Genomic DNA, 15000 nt, shown 5'->3' on the forward strand with positions numbered 1-15000 from the left:
GGACAACCCGAGTCCGTTTGGGAATCCGTTTCAGTTCGAGATCACATTCGAGTGTATGGAGGACCTTCCAGAAGGTAAGAAAAAACCCTGTAGTAAGTTCATATTGCGTAAATTAGTTTATATATGGAAACTAGGATCATGAGTGTAGGTGGAATTTGAGTGTTACAGTGGCACAACAGAAACAGGGGGATTTCATTGTGTGAATGGTTCAACGGGTAACTAGGTGAGTTATATTTGGTGAAATTACGACATTAGAAGTTGTATTTTGCAATTGAGGTATGTTTTTAACTTGGATTAATACAATTTTGGCGCCGGCGGGGAATTTGATGGAGCGAAATGTCACTTCAACCCGCCCTCGAGTAAATGATTGGTCAGTTTTTGACATGTGGGCGTTACTAAAAGCAATATCGGCAACCTTAGTGGTTGGTGCACTTTGATTGAGTTTGCTGTCATCGTGAATAAGTACGATTGAGCGAGGGGGAAAAAAGACGGTACCACAGACCTATTATTAGCATGCTCAAGTTTATGTTTTTATTGTGTCTGAAGAAGTTTCAACTGAAGAAGTGAATACCCCGTCTTATATTTGTGTCTAAACCTCTTTGTCGCCAGGGTTACCAACCTGTATTAGATACCAATAATACAGTGATTTGAAGCTGCGTTCATATCGGCTCTTAAACATGTACGCACACGAATGCAGAGAAAGGACTGAAACAATTTTGTTTAATTCAACGTGTAGAACTTCTGTTTTGCTCTGAAGACAAAACCCATCGAGACTCCAAAGTTCGTTTGTTTCTCTGTAACTAAAACCACCTTGCTTTACCGTGAGCGTAAACAAATCTTGCACACAGGAGTCTTATTGTTTGTTTGATTGTCTGAAAATTTTAATCGTGCAAAAAAAAAAAATACAAAACCACATCACCACGAAATGTTGTGTGACGAAGGTGAAGTGAACTGCAACTCTAAGTAATAAACTGAACTTCCATGGAATCTTCTGAAGTAACCGGGCAACGGTATAGATGCCAGGAGCAGGGCTCGGTTTAGCATCATCTTGGTACGCTAATTCCTGTAAAAAAAGCTGAGGTTGTTTCCTCAAATAGCACAGCTAGCCTAGATCTAGTTTTGAAACCGTGTTGGTACGAGGGATGACTGGACAAAAAGCCAATTTACTGTCTATTTGACGCACTCATCGGCACACTGAAATATTACATATTTTTTTTAAAAAACGAAGATTAATAGTGAATGGAGGGGGGGGGGGGGGGGGTTGAAACTTGTATATTAATTAAGGTCAGATTCTATTAAATATGTAAAATGTCTGTATATCATTTTGCTTCATTCTCTTTCTCTAATCTGTATTGTTGTTGGGGACGCTGACAGTCGGAACTAACTGTCAGGGCGAATCTGAGAAACGTGTCAGGTTTTTGTGGAAACCGGGACTGTTCAAGACCACGTGGATGAAGCAAGTGTTCTCTCGAGAGCACAATGAAAACAAGTCTCTAGATCCTAAACTGTGGTGGCGGCTGAAATACGAAATATTAATCCCGAGGGAAATTCGAGTGCCACAACAGCACCATCCAGCGTAATCTCTTAAGTGTACACCCCCCCCCCCCCCCATTCATCCAAGTCATGTCTGTTCTCTCTGTCTCTCAGATCTGGAGTGGAAGATCATCTACGTGGGCTCCGCAGAGAGTGAGGAATACGACCAGACACTCGACTCCGTTCTGGTTGGTCCTGTACCTGCTGGTCGACACATGTTTGTGTTTCAGGTGAGTTCGGAGCCTCCACGTCAGTGTGCTTGATCAGTGAAGACTAGGCTTATATTAGTATTAACATTAAAAATCAGACTGATCATATTGGTCATGAAATAAAGGTTGAACTTTATTGTGTTTTTTTGGGGGGGTTTTTTCCCCCTTTATTGCTTTTATTTTAATTTTACATTTTTTTTTAACTCACCAGAGATGATAAAACGTGTGTTTTTCTCTCCACTAATTGGCTGATGGCAAATGGTGATGATACACTGTGAAGTACAGTACATGGAACAGTCTAGCAATCCTAGTAACTTCAGAAGCCTCTGAGTGCCTGCTCTAGCACAAACAGTCATCAGGGGTAACTGTTGAGTACCTGCTCTAGTGCGAACAGTCATCGGGGGTAACTGTTGAGTACCTGCTCTAGTACAAACAGTCATCGGGGGTAACTGAGTACCTGCTCTAGTACAAACAGTCATCAGGGGTAACTGTTGAGTACCTGCTCTAGTACAAACAGTCTTGGGGAGGTGGGGGGAATATCAACCTGAAAGTGCGTGCAAACAGTTCAACCAGTTGTTTAGAAATGATCTTTTTTGAAGGGAAAAAAAAACTTTCTCCAAAAACATCAAATTTTAGCACGTGGTCTGTTGTTACCTTCTCTTCGCCTTCTTTGTCTGTCCAAAGCAAAAGGTTCTGAATACGTACAAGACTTTATTTGAAACGTTCATCTGAAACAAAAAGAAAAAACTGAATCTGTATTTGAAAAAAATTAATATGCACACACACCTAATAAAGAAATAACTAAACAAACAAAGACTGAAAGTGAAATGGGATTGGGAATTGGAGAGGTGAGGAGATTAGAACATGATGTTGAAGGAAGAGCTAGAGTAGTTTGGATTTTTCTGATGATTGTTCTTCCTTTGACTGTTATCAGACAGGAACGAGATACACTTCTGTTTCAGAAACCGCAGCTGGTTCATTAACCGCTAACCTGCGTTCACTCACTCACTCAAATCCATTTTAATACAGTCACAAGCTCCGTTTGCAGGGGTTCTGTTCTGTTCGTGGTGACTCACTCATTCACGCATTCTCACTCACTCACACACACACACACACACACACACACACGTTCAGTTTTAGAAATTGTTCTTTCACGGAATACTTTAGAGTGCACTGACTCAAAGTTGCTCTCCTGTTCCCTAACTCACTAACTCACTCACTCACTCAAAACTCAGTCTTTCACCCCCCCTGTTCTCTCTCACATCACTCCTTGGTTTGATATGATTGGACCGTCTTAACCCATATCTGCTCTTTTTTTTTTTTTTTTTTTTAACTCTGATTGACAGGCTGATGCTCCAAACACAGCTTTGATTCCTGAGAGTGATGCTGTGGGCGTGACTGTGGTGCTCATTACCTGCACCTATCGCGGACAAGAGTTCATCCGCATCGGTTATTACGTCAACAACGAATACACTGATCCTGAGCTGCGTGAAAACCCGCCCCTCAAACCGGATTACACACAGGTAAACCTGTCCAGCGCGCACACACACACACACACGCACACACGCTAGGGGATGCACGAGAACATACTTTTACAGCTCGAGAACTCCTTTCGTGAAAAACTCGAGTACTCGGGGAGGGGGTGGGGGGGCACATAGAGAAAAGCATAAATTTAATGATATGATACGAAGATAACACTTGGTCTTACCTTGCGCATTGGTGAAGTGTGGATGATACAGATGATATTTTAACATTATTCTTACCAACATTCTACAGTTGCCCAAGATAGAAAGTTCAGTCAACAAAGTAGATATATAGATCTAGATATAGATTTAGATATAGATTTGTAAATTCGGTGAAACCTGGTCATCATTACGAAGCCTAACCGACTTAAAAATGAAATTAGTCATTTGTTTGCATCTATTTTTTAACAAGATTAATTTGTTTAGCCGCGTTAGTGTAGTAGCGTAGTGCGTTATATGACACACTCGATGTTAGAGCCATCCTTGAGAAATCTGTCCACAGCTCACAATTGTTGCATGTTTACAATTTGCAATTTACAATTTGGTATTTAGCAGACGCTTTTAGCCACAGCGACTTGCAGTAAGTGCATCAGTCAGATCCTATTACCTCATAAACAGAGATCACAATAAGGCTGTGCATTAATTTACCCTTCATATTACGCTCCTGGAATTCTGTGACAGTGAATGACAAACACAAAGATAAGACAAGGTTAGTATTTTTATATATATGTATATATGTACACCACACACACACACACACACACACACACACACACACACACACATATAAGTACAAGCTGCTGTCAGAGGCTGTGGTTACCACTAGGTAAATGCTAAACTATACACACAGACGTGTTTATACTGCAGTCGTTGTGTATTAGTTATGGCTGCACAGGGTGAAAGATCCCATGGGACTGGAATGGAGGAATCATCTCCATCACTCCTGCAAATCCCTGAAGTGCTCTGAGCTGGCTGCCCAATCACAAAGCTTTAGGTCAAATGAAACAAATAAGTGATGTTATTTGGAAAGGTGTATTTGCGGGTTGTTGTAACGGAACGCGAGTCCTCGACATTCCCCATACGCTGATTGAGCTGTTGCAGTTTGAGATGAAAAGGGATTTTTTTTTGTTTGTTTTTTTGGGTCGTTTCATGTCAGAGCAAAATCGTGGAGGGTCCAGGGGGGTAAGGCAAGCAAAAGAGGACATTAGAGTATAAAACAGGTGGGACCCTCAGACTGCACTGAAAACATGATCACCTAGCTCATGGCTGAATTCTGAGACAGGAACCTGTTTGGATTTGTCTGGCAGAGGAGAAAAATAGAGGCGTCTCTGCGTTTGGGCCCAGACCACTGGACCACCGGGACCACAATGACAGACGCACATCCTGTTCAGTTCTAGACATTTTGTACAGTGTGTCTCCGGCTTCATGTTCTTTTATGTTTGGGATGAATTTGCGACTGTTAGTGATCTTGTCAGGTCGGAGTTCTGCCACGTGGTGCGACTTGACGTGTCGCCATGGCGATTCTCACTTCCCTCCGTTTGTCTTTTTTTTTTTTTTTTTTTTTTTTTTTTTTCCAGCTCCAGCGGAACATTCTGGCCTCCAACCCTCGAGTCACGCGCTTCCACATCAACTGGGAAGGCAGCGCTGAGAAAATGGAGGATTCCGAAAACGTAGACCCCGCCCCAAACGCCATGCTCCCACCCACCTGTCTCCCGGGAAAGGCCCCGCCCCTGGGACTTATGCCGGACAACTCCATGGACTGCCTCTAGAGTACGCTGTTGTTTAACGCACTCCGATGCAAAACACATTCTCATACTCATAAACTCACGCCCACAAAGACCCCACACCCGGGTCTTTGTGGGATTTGAGCTGTGACTATCATTTGGAAAGGACGGGTTACGCACATGCACGAATGCACACACACACACACACACACACACACACACACACCTACCTATCCTACAAGTATCTGCCTTACAGAACTCACAGTGCCCCACCGGACTCATTTCAGAATGTTACTCTGCACTTATCCTCCTGACCACAAGGGGGCAGTCTGACTCATGCAGTTCATACTGTAATTTTTCTGGACCACGCATGGAAGTTTGTGTTGCCAACAAGGAAAACAATAAACAGAGAGAGAGAGAGAAAAGGACTGTAGTGGACTGAGATTAATTGTGGAGGATGCCAAGTGGAACCTGATGTGGAAACATTGTGAAATCTTTGAAATACTGAGCATAGAAACACGCTATACGTAGACAAAATAAAATAACCCCCTGTTCTTCCTACCCGTTTTATTTTCGCAAATCTTGCCCCTTGGAGTTTTTTGTTCCATTTAGAGATTCTCAGCAGCTGAAAGATCCTGATCCAGCTCTGCGCCCGAGCTCCAGGTCTGATCACCCGATTGAAGAGGACGAAGATGGACAGCAGTTGTTTCTTTTTTTGTCTGCTTGTTTGTTTGTTTGTTTGTTTGTTTGGTGTGGGTGGGTTGTTTGAGCTTGAAATTTGATTTGAAACTCAAGTTGTTTTGTTTTGAGATTGTACACTCAATTTGTATTGTTTTGGGGAGGGTTTTTTTGTATAAGACCATTGAATACGCAGTGCTTAACTTTTTGTTTTTTTCTTTTTTACATGAAGGAATGCCGTTTCCCTCCCTTCCGAGTATGTTCACGTAAAGAAAAAAAATGTCTAAATTGTGAATTTAATAAATGTAAACATGTTTGTCTTTGTACATGTGGAGTTCTCAAGATGCTGTCTCAGTGACCACTCAAGAGATATGGGCAAAGGAGGAGTGACGATTTGAAAAGTTGACACGGTGCATTTTCGCTTATTTCCTCTCCTCACTCCATCCTCACTCTGTACCGCGTGGCCTTGTGTGAAGTTGCTAGGCACTGACTTCAGGGGGTTGGGCCTTTTTGAGGGGTTCCGCCTTTTCATCTGTTCATCACATCGAACCTGTCTCTGTCCTTTCGTTTTTTTTTTGTTTGTTTGTTTGTTTGTTTTTTCTTTCTGTCCCTCCTCTCTCTGTCATCCTCTTGTGATCATGTTTCCCGTCCTGTTTCCTTTTCATCCTCCCTCTCTCTCTCTCTCTCTCTCTCTCTCTCTCTCTCTCTCTCAACAGCTAGTTCTCTGAAGGAGGTCAAACCCGCTGCTCACAAACTCGATGTGTACAAGTGAGGGGAGTTTCGTTTTGGAAAGTGGACAGCCTTGTGTTATGGGCGGGAAAAAGTGTGTCTGTGTGAGAGACAGGGTGCTCGAGACAATGTAAACACCGTATTGATTCTCATTTTCCCTTAAATGGAATTACACGTTGTGCATTAGGGATGAGGGGGCGGATAGATAGTAGTCAGATATGTGCGCGCGAGAGTGCGTTTTTCTGAAAGAGGGCACGTATGCCCAAGAGACAGGCTTGTGAATGAGAGTTCGTGCATCAGAGGAAATAAAGCGGTAACTTAAACACGGTGGTTTTGGGGGTTTTGTTTGTTTGTTTGTTTGTTTGATTGGGAAGGGTCTTTTGTTATATTGTACTGGACAACAGGAAATTGTTCATTGTGTCTGGATAAACAGGAGTCATGCTGGCTATTTTGAGCAAAATCCCCGGCTACCAATGCCGCTTGTGATGCAGGTCTTTTTTTTTTTCTTTTTTTAAAAAAAAAAACGCATTTCGCTACGCGTTGAAAAACTCAAATTCGGGCTTTAGAATCGCAAGCATCATAATATTTTGTCATTAATTGGCCTCGTGCCGTAAATTCTGATAAACTTTTCTAAAAATAACCTGGCCGCGACGTCACTCGGCCAATCGCAGATTAGCCGAGCTGGTAGATGGGTCTCATAAAGCTATTTGGGTATGAGAGCGAATATTCTGGCAACCAATGAGAGTTCACTTATTCCGTAGAACTGCTGCGTCGAACCAATAAGAAATCACCCATGTGTATGTAGGCGTTTCTTTGAAGATGAGCAAAATAATATGTGACGCTGTTCGCCGTTTGTCTTAGGGGGCGGACTCCATATTTGTTGACAGCCTTTCGACGGACTAATCACAATTCCTCAAAGATTTGACACCCTCGTCAATATCCAATCAAGTTTCTCATTTTCGCTGTCTGTCATCTTTGACCAGATGCATGTATGGAGTCGACACAGGCGGGGTTGGTTTGTGTTGAATCGCCCAGGTTAACGGGATGCAATTTCTATGTGTGAGTTCGGTTGGGTTTTGGATGCTCTAAAGACCGAAACGGAGCGGAGAGAGGACACAGCTCGGTATCTCACCGGATTATCAGCCCGATCAGACGATTCGGGAGGGGTTGTTTTCTCGGGGAAACGCTCAGAGCCAGTGGGCCTCGACGGGGTATCTTTGAAGTGGCAGCTGGAGAAGAGGAGAGATCTACTCTCTCTTGATGCAGGAGGCGCGGCCCTTGAAATGTATAAAATCTGGAATATTCTGACATTTTACGGGCCAGATATGACTAATCCATAATTGCAACGTTGGTGTACTGTATAACGCACGGGTATTTGTAGATTCCCCGAAATCGAGACAGTAACAGCAACGGAGCTGCATCGAGCCGAGGTTGTATCGCCCACCGACAAAAAGACTATCGGACATGGGCAACACGCCGGCCGCCAGGCGAGGCAGCGAGATGGAGAGCGGTGGGTGTCTGAGACCGTCGCGAAGTCGCACATCGTCATCATCCGAATCGGTCTTTACAAGCGCGCGCGCTCACACACACACACACACACACACACACACACACACACACGTATACACACAAATTTTCTGATAGACCCATAGAACATTTTATACGATTTAAATTATACAGATTTTGTGGAGATCGTAAGGTATCTTCTTAATGTGCCATAATTTGCAGCTCACGCTACTGTTTACTATTTTATCCCTCGAGCATAATAAGGCTACATGTTCGTGGTAACTGTCATTACAAAGGCCTGGTCACAAAAATGAATAAAGAACGTGATTCCTGTATTATCCTAGGGTTTGTCGCTAATTAGTATTTTAGGTACTGTTGTTATCAGCAGAACAAAGGGCCTTCCACCTTAAAATACTTCATTTTTGTCTATTATCTTTACTACAAGGGGCGGTTACGCTCAAGGCAAGACTGTACAAGCAAACGTGAAACGTAAAAAGAAAAAACGGAGCACGATAGGATTGGCCAAGCCAAGTCAAAGTTGTTGACAGTTGAGGGTTAAGGGTTTATTTGTCCATGAGTGTATTTAACAGGAAGAGTTCGGAAAATATGTTTCTGGTTGCCTTTTTTTTAAAGAATCAGTAAAGGAATCAATGACATTCATATGGTAAGAGCAGCTGAGTTGATTCTGGTAATACGCACCAACTGTCAACTGCGGGGGGGAGGGATTGGCAGTACCCTGAGTGAAGCTACTTAACCTAGAGTAGGTGTTTTTGTAAAGAGTTACCATGAGGCGGAGGGCTGAAACGTCATGAAGGAGGCAGAGCGTAATCTTGTGTGGGAGCGAACTGGATGTTGTTGTCTCGCCTAATTCAGTTGACTGTCCAGCGCCGTCCCTCGCTTTGTAAGATCGCAGAAGAGTTTAAGAATGTCCGCATCTTCGGTCTTCGTTTGCCTTGCTCTGGGCTCTTGAGCGGCAGCGATCCATTATTAGTGTTGTCTCAGAATAGCCGCCGGGATAAGAGAAGGTGTGTGTCTGTGTTTTAGCAGATGTTTTAACAATGTCTTATAGGTTCTTTGATTTCATCCACCGTTGCTATGAAAGCTTTCGATGGCAATTTCATCCGTTCATAATTGAAAGATACCACTCCACCTTCATACCAAAGCAACTAAACAGTTAGAGGCAGTTAGAAACCTTTTTGCTCTCTATCTCTCTCTCTCTCTCTCTCTCTCTCTCTCTCTCTTTGTGCGTGTGTTCGTATATGAGAATGTGGGTTGCTGATTCTGTGTGACTCAAGAATACTTGTCCCTAAACCCACTCTGTCTGGCTCTATAAATCCTACATCAGACAGACCCTCTGACTTCACTGTTTTGTGCATAGGGCGTAAAGTAGTGGGTAATGTAGTACTTATAGAAGTAACCATAAAAGTGACCACAAAACACTGCACAGTCATGAGTGCCCCCCTCCCCCAACCACACACACACACACACACACACACACACACACTTTCAGGTTCCTGTGTACATGGTCATTTTGATTGACATACATCTGTATTTGGTGAACATAGGGATTTGGCTGTGTGGTGGCGTTAAGTGGTTGAAGTGTGAATGAAAAGTTATCACGATGATGAGTCAAAGTTTTGACAGTTTCATAACCATGGTAACGTGAATCTCAAAGAGTTCACTCTCTAGTCCACACTTCCTGCAATGATTCTCACTTCCTTATGAGTGTGAGTGTGTGTGTGTGTGTGTGTGTGTGTGTGTGTATGAAAGAGAGAGAGAGCTGAAAACATGAGGTTGTGTGTGTTGGTGTGCATGCAGTGGTCAGATGTGGCTTCTTGATGTTAATTAGTTTGCTTCTGCTCTCAGACAGGCGTCATTTTAGTAGCAGAGAGAGAGAGAGAGAGAGAGAAACAGATGAGGATAAGGCCTTTTATGGTCTGTTGTCTCTTTCTCTGTCTCCCTGTCTCTGTCTCACACACACACACACACTGCATCACTAACTTTGCTTTATAAAGTTGTCCTCTTATAGTGTTGAGTGTATGGTGAATAACTGCCAAATGTTGTTTCTCTGTGTGTGTGTGTTTTTCCTCTTTGCAGTTAAGGAGTTTCTCGCCAAAGCCAAAGAGGATTTTCTATGGAAATGGGAAAACCCTGCACAGGTGAGACAGAGAGAGAAAGAATATGTTGTGGGGTGTGTGTGTTTGTGGGGGGGGGGGGGGGGGGGTGTAGAGGAAAAGGAGAGCATTGTACAGAGCAGTACTGTCATTGAAAAAAAAATGAAGGATTCATATTCGTGTATGAGAGTGGCCTACACTGAGTGTGTGTGTGTGTGTGTTTCTCTCTGTGTGTGTGTGTGTGTGTGTGTGTGTGAGCGCGTGCATGCATGTGCGTGCGTGTGTGTTCGTATATGAGAATGTGGGTTGCTGATTCTGTGTGACTCAAGAATACTTGTCCCTAAACCCACTCTGTCTGGCTCTATAAATCCTACATCAGACAGACCCTCTGACTCCATTGCTTTGTGCACAGGGGGTAAAGCGGCATTATGGGTAGTGTAGTGCTGATAGCCATAACTGTAAAAGTGACCATAAAGAATGGAGAGCAGGGGAAATAGAGTGAGTCTCTGTGTACACAGGCTGAGTGTGTAAGAGAGAAAGGGTGTTTGTGTGTGTGTGTGTGTGTGTGTGTTTATGCACATGTGGCAGAGTGTATGGGTGATAAGTGATTGTGTGTTATGTGTAAAAGAGTGTGTGTGTGTGTGTGTGTGTGTGAGTGTTACACACACGTTTGTTTGGGTTTAATTCACTTGCTCTCCATGTACAGAACACAGCCTGTCTGGAAGAGTTTGACAGGTTGAAAACTCTGGGAACGGGTTCATTTGGCCGCGTGATGTTGGTCAGACACAGAGAGAGTGGGCAGCACTATGCCATGAAAATCCTCGACAAACAGAAGGCAAGTCGCCATGGAAACATGAACGTGATGTCATCACCATGAGACAAATCAGCTGGAATAATTATTCACATCTTCCATCCTTTGTTGGATATTTTTTTCTCTTCATTTTTCTTGTGATTTTCTAATGATTATGCTTTACTTTCTCCTTGTTCCATTTTCTCTCTCTCTCTCTCTCTCTCTCTCTCTCTGTCAGGTGGTGAAGCTGAAACAGATAGAGCACACTCTTAACGAGAAGCGTATTTTACAGGCGGTCAGTTTCCCTTTCTTAGTGAGGCTGGAGTACTCATTCAAGGTGGGTGTCTGTTCACTGTGACTGAACATTCTGTTCCTGGCAGTGTGTGTGTGTTTATTTGTTATGTGTTACTTACGTGTTCCTCTGTTGAAGTTGCATAATGTCCATGTTTGAATCTGGGTTGAGGTGTGTGCGTGCGTGTGTGTGTGTTTGTGTGTGAGAGCTACCTGTAGATCTTTCCGTTTTCTTTCTGGACTTGGTGAACATGAGATTGTGTATGTGTGTGTGTGTGTGCGCGCGTGTGTGATATGTGTGTGTTCTGTGTTGTAGGATAACTCTAATCTGTACATGGTGATGGAGTATGTACCGGGAGGAGAAATGTTTTCTCACCTGCGAAGAATCGGCAGGTTTAGGTAAGTGTCCTCACAACACAAACTCTCCTCTGTCTTATTGGTTTCTCAGCTCATTCCTGTCTAGTGTGACCTTATTTAATCAGACGGTGGCTCTCTCTCTCTCTCTCTCTCTCTCTCTTTCTCCCCTGTCTCTCTCTCTCTCTCTCTCTTTCTCCCCTGTATCTCTCTCTCTTTCTCCCCTGTTTCTCTCTCTCTCTCTCTCTCTCTCTCTCTTTCTCCCCTGTATCTCTCTCTCTTTCTCCCCTGTTTCTCTCTCTCTCTCTCTCTCTCTCTCTCTCTCTCTCTCTCTCTCTCTTTCTCCCCTGTATCTCTCTCTCTTTCTCCCCTGTTTCTCTCTCTCTCTCTCTCTCTCTCTCTCTCTCTCTCTCTCTCTCAGTGAACCACATGCTCGTTTCTATGCGGCTCAGATCGTGCTGACGTTTGAGTACCTGCACGCGCTTGACCTCATCTATAGAGACCTGAAACCAGAGAACCTCCTCATTGACCAGCAGGGCTACATCCAGGTCACTGTTTTATACATCACATTAAAACTAAACCAGAGAACCTCCTCATTGACCAGCAGGGCTACATCCAAGTCACTGTCTTATACACCACATTAAAATGAAACCAGAGAACCTCCTCACTGACCAGCAGGGCTACATCCAGGTCACTGTCTTATACACCACATTAAAACTAAACCAGAGAACCTCCTCATTGACCAGCAGGGCTACATCCAGGTCACTGTTTTATACATTACATTAAAACTAAACCAGAGAACCTCCTCATTGACCAGCAGGGCTACATCCAGGTCACTGTTTTATACATCACATTAAAACTAAACCAGAGAACCTCCTCATTGACCAGCAGGGCTACATCCAGGTCACTGTCTTATACACCACATTAAAATGAAACCAGAGAACCTCCTCACTGACCAGCAGGGCTACATCCAGGTCACTGTCTTATACACCACATTAAAACTAAACCAGAGAACCTCCTCATTGACCAGCAGGGCTACATCCAGGTCACTGTTTTATACATCACATTAAAACTAAACCAGAGAACCTCCTCATTGACCAGCAGGGCTACATCCAGGTCACTGTCTTATACACCACATTAAAACTAAACCAGAGAACCTCCTCATTGACCAGCAGGGCTACATCCAGGTCACTGTTTTATACATCACATTAAAATTAAACCAGAGAACCTCCTCACTGACCAGCAGGGCTACATCCAGGTCACTGTCTTATACACCACATTAAAACTAAACCAGAGAACCTCCTCATTGACCAGCAGGGCTACATCCAGGTCACTGTTTTATAGACCACATTAAAATTAAACCAGAGAACCTCCTCACTGACCAGCAGGGCTACATCCAGGTCACTGTTTTATACACCACATTAAAATGAAACCAGAGAACCTCCTCACTGACCAGCAGGGCTACATCCAGGTCACTGTCTTATACACCACATTAAAACTAAACCAGAGAACCTCCTCATTGACCAGCAGGGCTACATCCAGGTCACTGTCTTATACACCACATTAAAACTAAACCAGAGAACCTCCTCACTGACCAGCAGGGCTACATCCAGGTCACTGTTTTATACACCACATTAAAACTAAACCAGAGAACCTCCTCACTGACCAGCAGGGCTACATCCAGGTCACTGTTTTATAGACCACATTAAAATTAAACCAGAGAACCTCCTCACTGACCAGCAGGGCTACATCCAGGTCTCTGTTTTATACACCACATTAAAATTAAACCAGAGAACCTCCTCATTGACCAGCAGGGCTACATCCAGGTCACTGTTTTATAGACCACATTAAAATTAAAACAGGGAACCTCCTCATTGACCAGCAGGGCTACATCCAGGTCACTGTCTTATACACCACATTAAAACTAAACCAGAGAACCTCCTCATTGACCAGCAGGGGTACATCCAGGTCACTGTTTTACACAATAAAGATAAACTGTGATAAACTGTGTCTGTTGCAGTACAGGTTGAATTTTCCCCTACAGCAGAGCTCACTGACGTATTGTATGGTCAACCACACTTATATGCCAGGTCACTAACCTAATAGAGATCAGCAGTATTTTTATTTAACTCATTTACCACACATGTAACAGTTTAAAAGGTGAGATTAAACAGTTAAATACAGATTAAGTGTCAGCCTCACTTAATTTGTGAGACTAACTCCTATACAGTACAGATTAGCCTTTTTATTGATTCACTCATGTTCTTACTACTTCCTGCAGACCATGCAGGTCAGATTAGCTATTTGAGATATGCGACTTTAATCCAGTTAATACAGTTTAACCATTTACCTAATATGTGATATTAATTTGTGGGATACAGATTAGTTTTTTTTTCTGTTAACCACATACAGGTGAGATAAAGATATATATGTACACACACACAGGTATATATATATATATATATATATATATATATATATATATATATATATATATATATATATATATATATACATATATATATATACACACACACACACACACACACACACACATATACATATATACATATACATATATACATACCTATATATATATATATATATATATATATATATATATATATATATATATATATATATATATATATATATATATATACACACACACATACACACAGCTTCTTAAATTATATAACAAAGAATGACCCACACTACACCTAGGTGAGATTAACTCATAATACAGATTATCTGCTTTCCTCAAAAAACTGATATCAAGTCTTCTACCACACATTGTCGGATAGTTGAGATCAATTAAAGTTCCTCAAGCAGGTACCAAAATGAAACAGGTGTTACGTCATACTGCGTTAAGTCATTTTAATGAGAGGTTATTTGCTCATCTCAAAGGCGACGTCGGTTGAAGCCGCATATTTATACAGTAGATCAGTGTAGACGTAAACATAGTAGAGCTGCCTCTGCTGCAGAATGCTGCCTTAGTTTAAATGACTGTTAAAAATGGTCATGTTGTATCTCCACCATTCCTTTACTTCCCAGCCAGGGCTTTATATTTAACGAGTGTACAAACACATGTAAGAATTCAGATGAGTCAGTTCAGAGTCAGAGGTAGGAAAAAGTATGGTGAAGATGGGCAGTTAGTCACTTGTCATTTTTAAAATATGTTTAAAAAAAGAGCAAAAAAAAGAAAAGAAAAAGAAAAGGAAAACCTTGATTCAACCGGATGTATCTCTGACACGTCTACTGCAAGCATTCCTCTGATAATGCAAGTAATTTGTCTTTTAAACGAACATCATTGTCATCGGCTGTTCGTTCCACATTGGATGACCTCATACTTTCACATCTGATTGTGTTGCATTTATAATGATTAGCATAAGTTACTATGAATGTTACGTGATTAGATTTTTATAAAAAAACTCTGTTATCTTTTATAAATTCTATAATTATATAAATCTCATTCGGTTCTACTTAAGTGTTTTGACACAGCTTTCTTAATACTCTCGTACACTACATGCAGCCTTTGTGCGTGGGTCT

At 42.4% G+C, this 15000-nt stretch overlaps 2 protein-coding genes across 2 annotated transcripts in view; both read left to right on the forward strand.

Annotated features, from left to right (window-relative positions):
* Window positions 1-5580, forward strand: part of asf1bb (anti-silencing function 1Bb histone chaperone) — a 5893-nt gene extending 313 nt beyond the window's left edge. Inside the window, exons 2-5 of the mRNA XM_030780516.1 lie at window positions 1-74; window positions 1648-1763; window positions 3089-3265; window positions 4843-5580. The exon at window positions 1-74 is cut by the window's left edge and continues 82 nt beyond it. Of these exons, the coding sequence (XP_030636376.1) occupies window positions 1-74; window positions 1648-1763; window positions 3089-3265; window positions 4843-5034 (559 nt within the window). The 3' untranslated portion in view covers window positions 5035-5580. The remainder of the gene's footprint in view (window positions 75-1647; window positions 1764-3088; window positions 3266-4842) is intronic.
* Window positions 5581-7807: 2227 nt separating this feature from the next.
* prkacab (protein kinase, cAMP-dependent, catalytic, alpha, genome duplicate b) overlaps window positions 7808-15000 on the forward strand; it is an 11296-nt gene continuing 4103 nt past the window's right edge. Inside the window, exons 1-6 of the mRNA XM_030779702.1 lie at window positions 7808-7906; window positions 10000-10061; window positions 10723-10851; window positions 11045-11143; window positions 11414-11496; window positions 11873-11999. Coding sequence (XP_030635562.1) covers window positions 7861-7906; window positions 10000-10061; window positions 10723-10851; window positions 11045-11143; window positions 11414-11496; window positions 11873-11999 — 546 coding nt within the window. The 5' untranslated portion in view covers window positions 7808-7860. The remainder of the gene's footprint in view (window positions 7907-9999; window positions 10062-10722; window positions 10852-11044; window positions 11144-11413; window positions 11497-11872; window positions 12000-15000) is intronic.

The sequence above is a fragment of the Chanos chanos genome, chromosome 7 (assembly GCF_902362185.1).
Source record: "Chanos chanos chromosome 7, fChaCha1.1, whole genome shotgun sequence".
Lineage (NCBI taxonomy): Eukaryota > Metazoa > Chordata > Actinopteri > Gonorynchiformes > Chanidae > Chanos > Chanos chanos.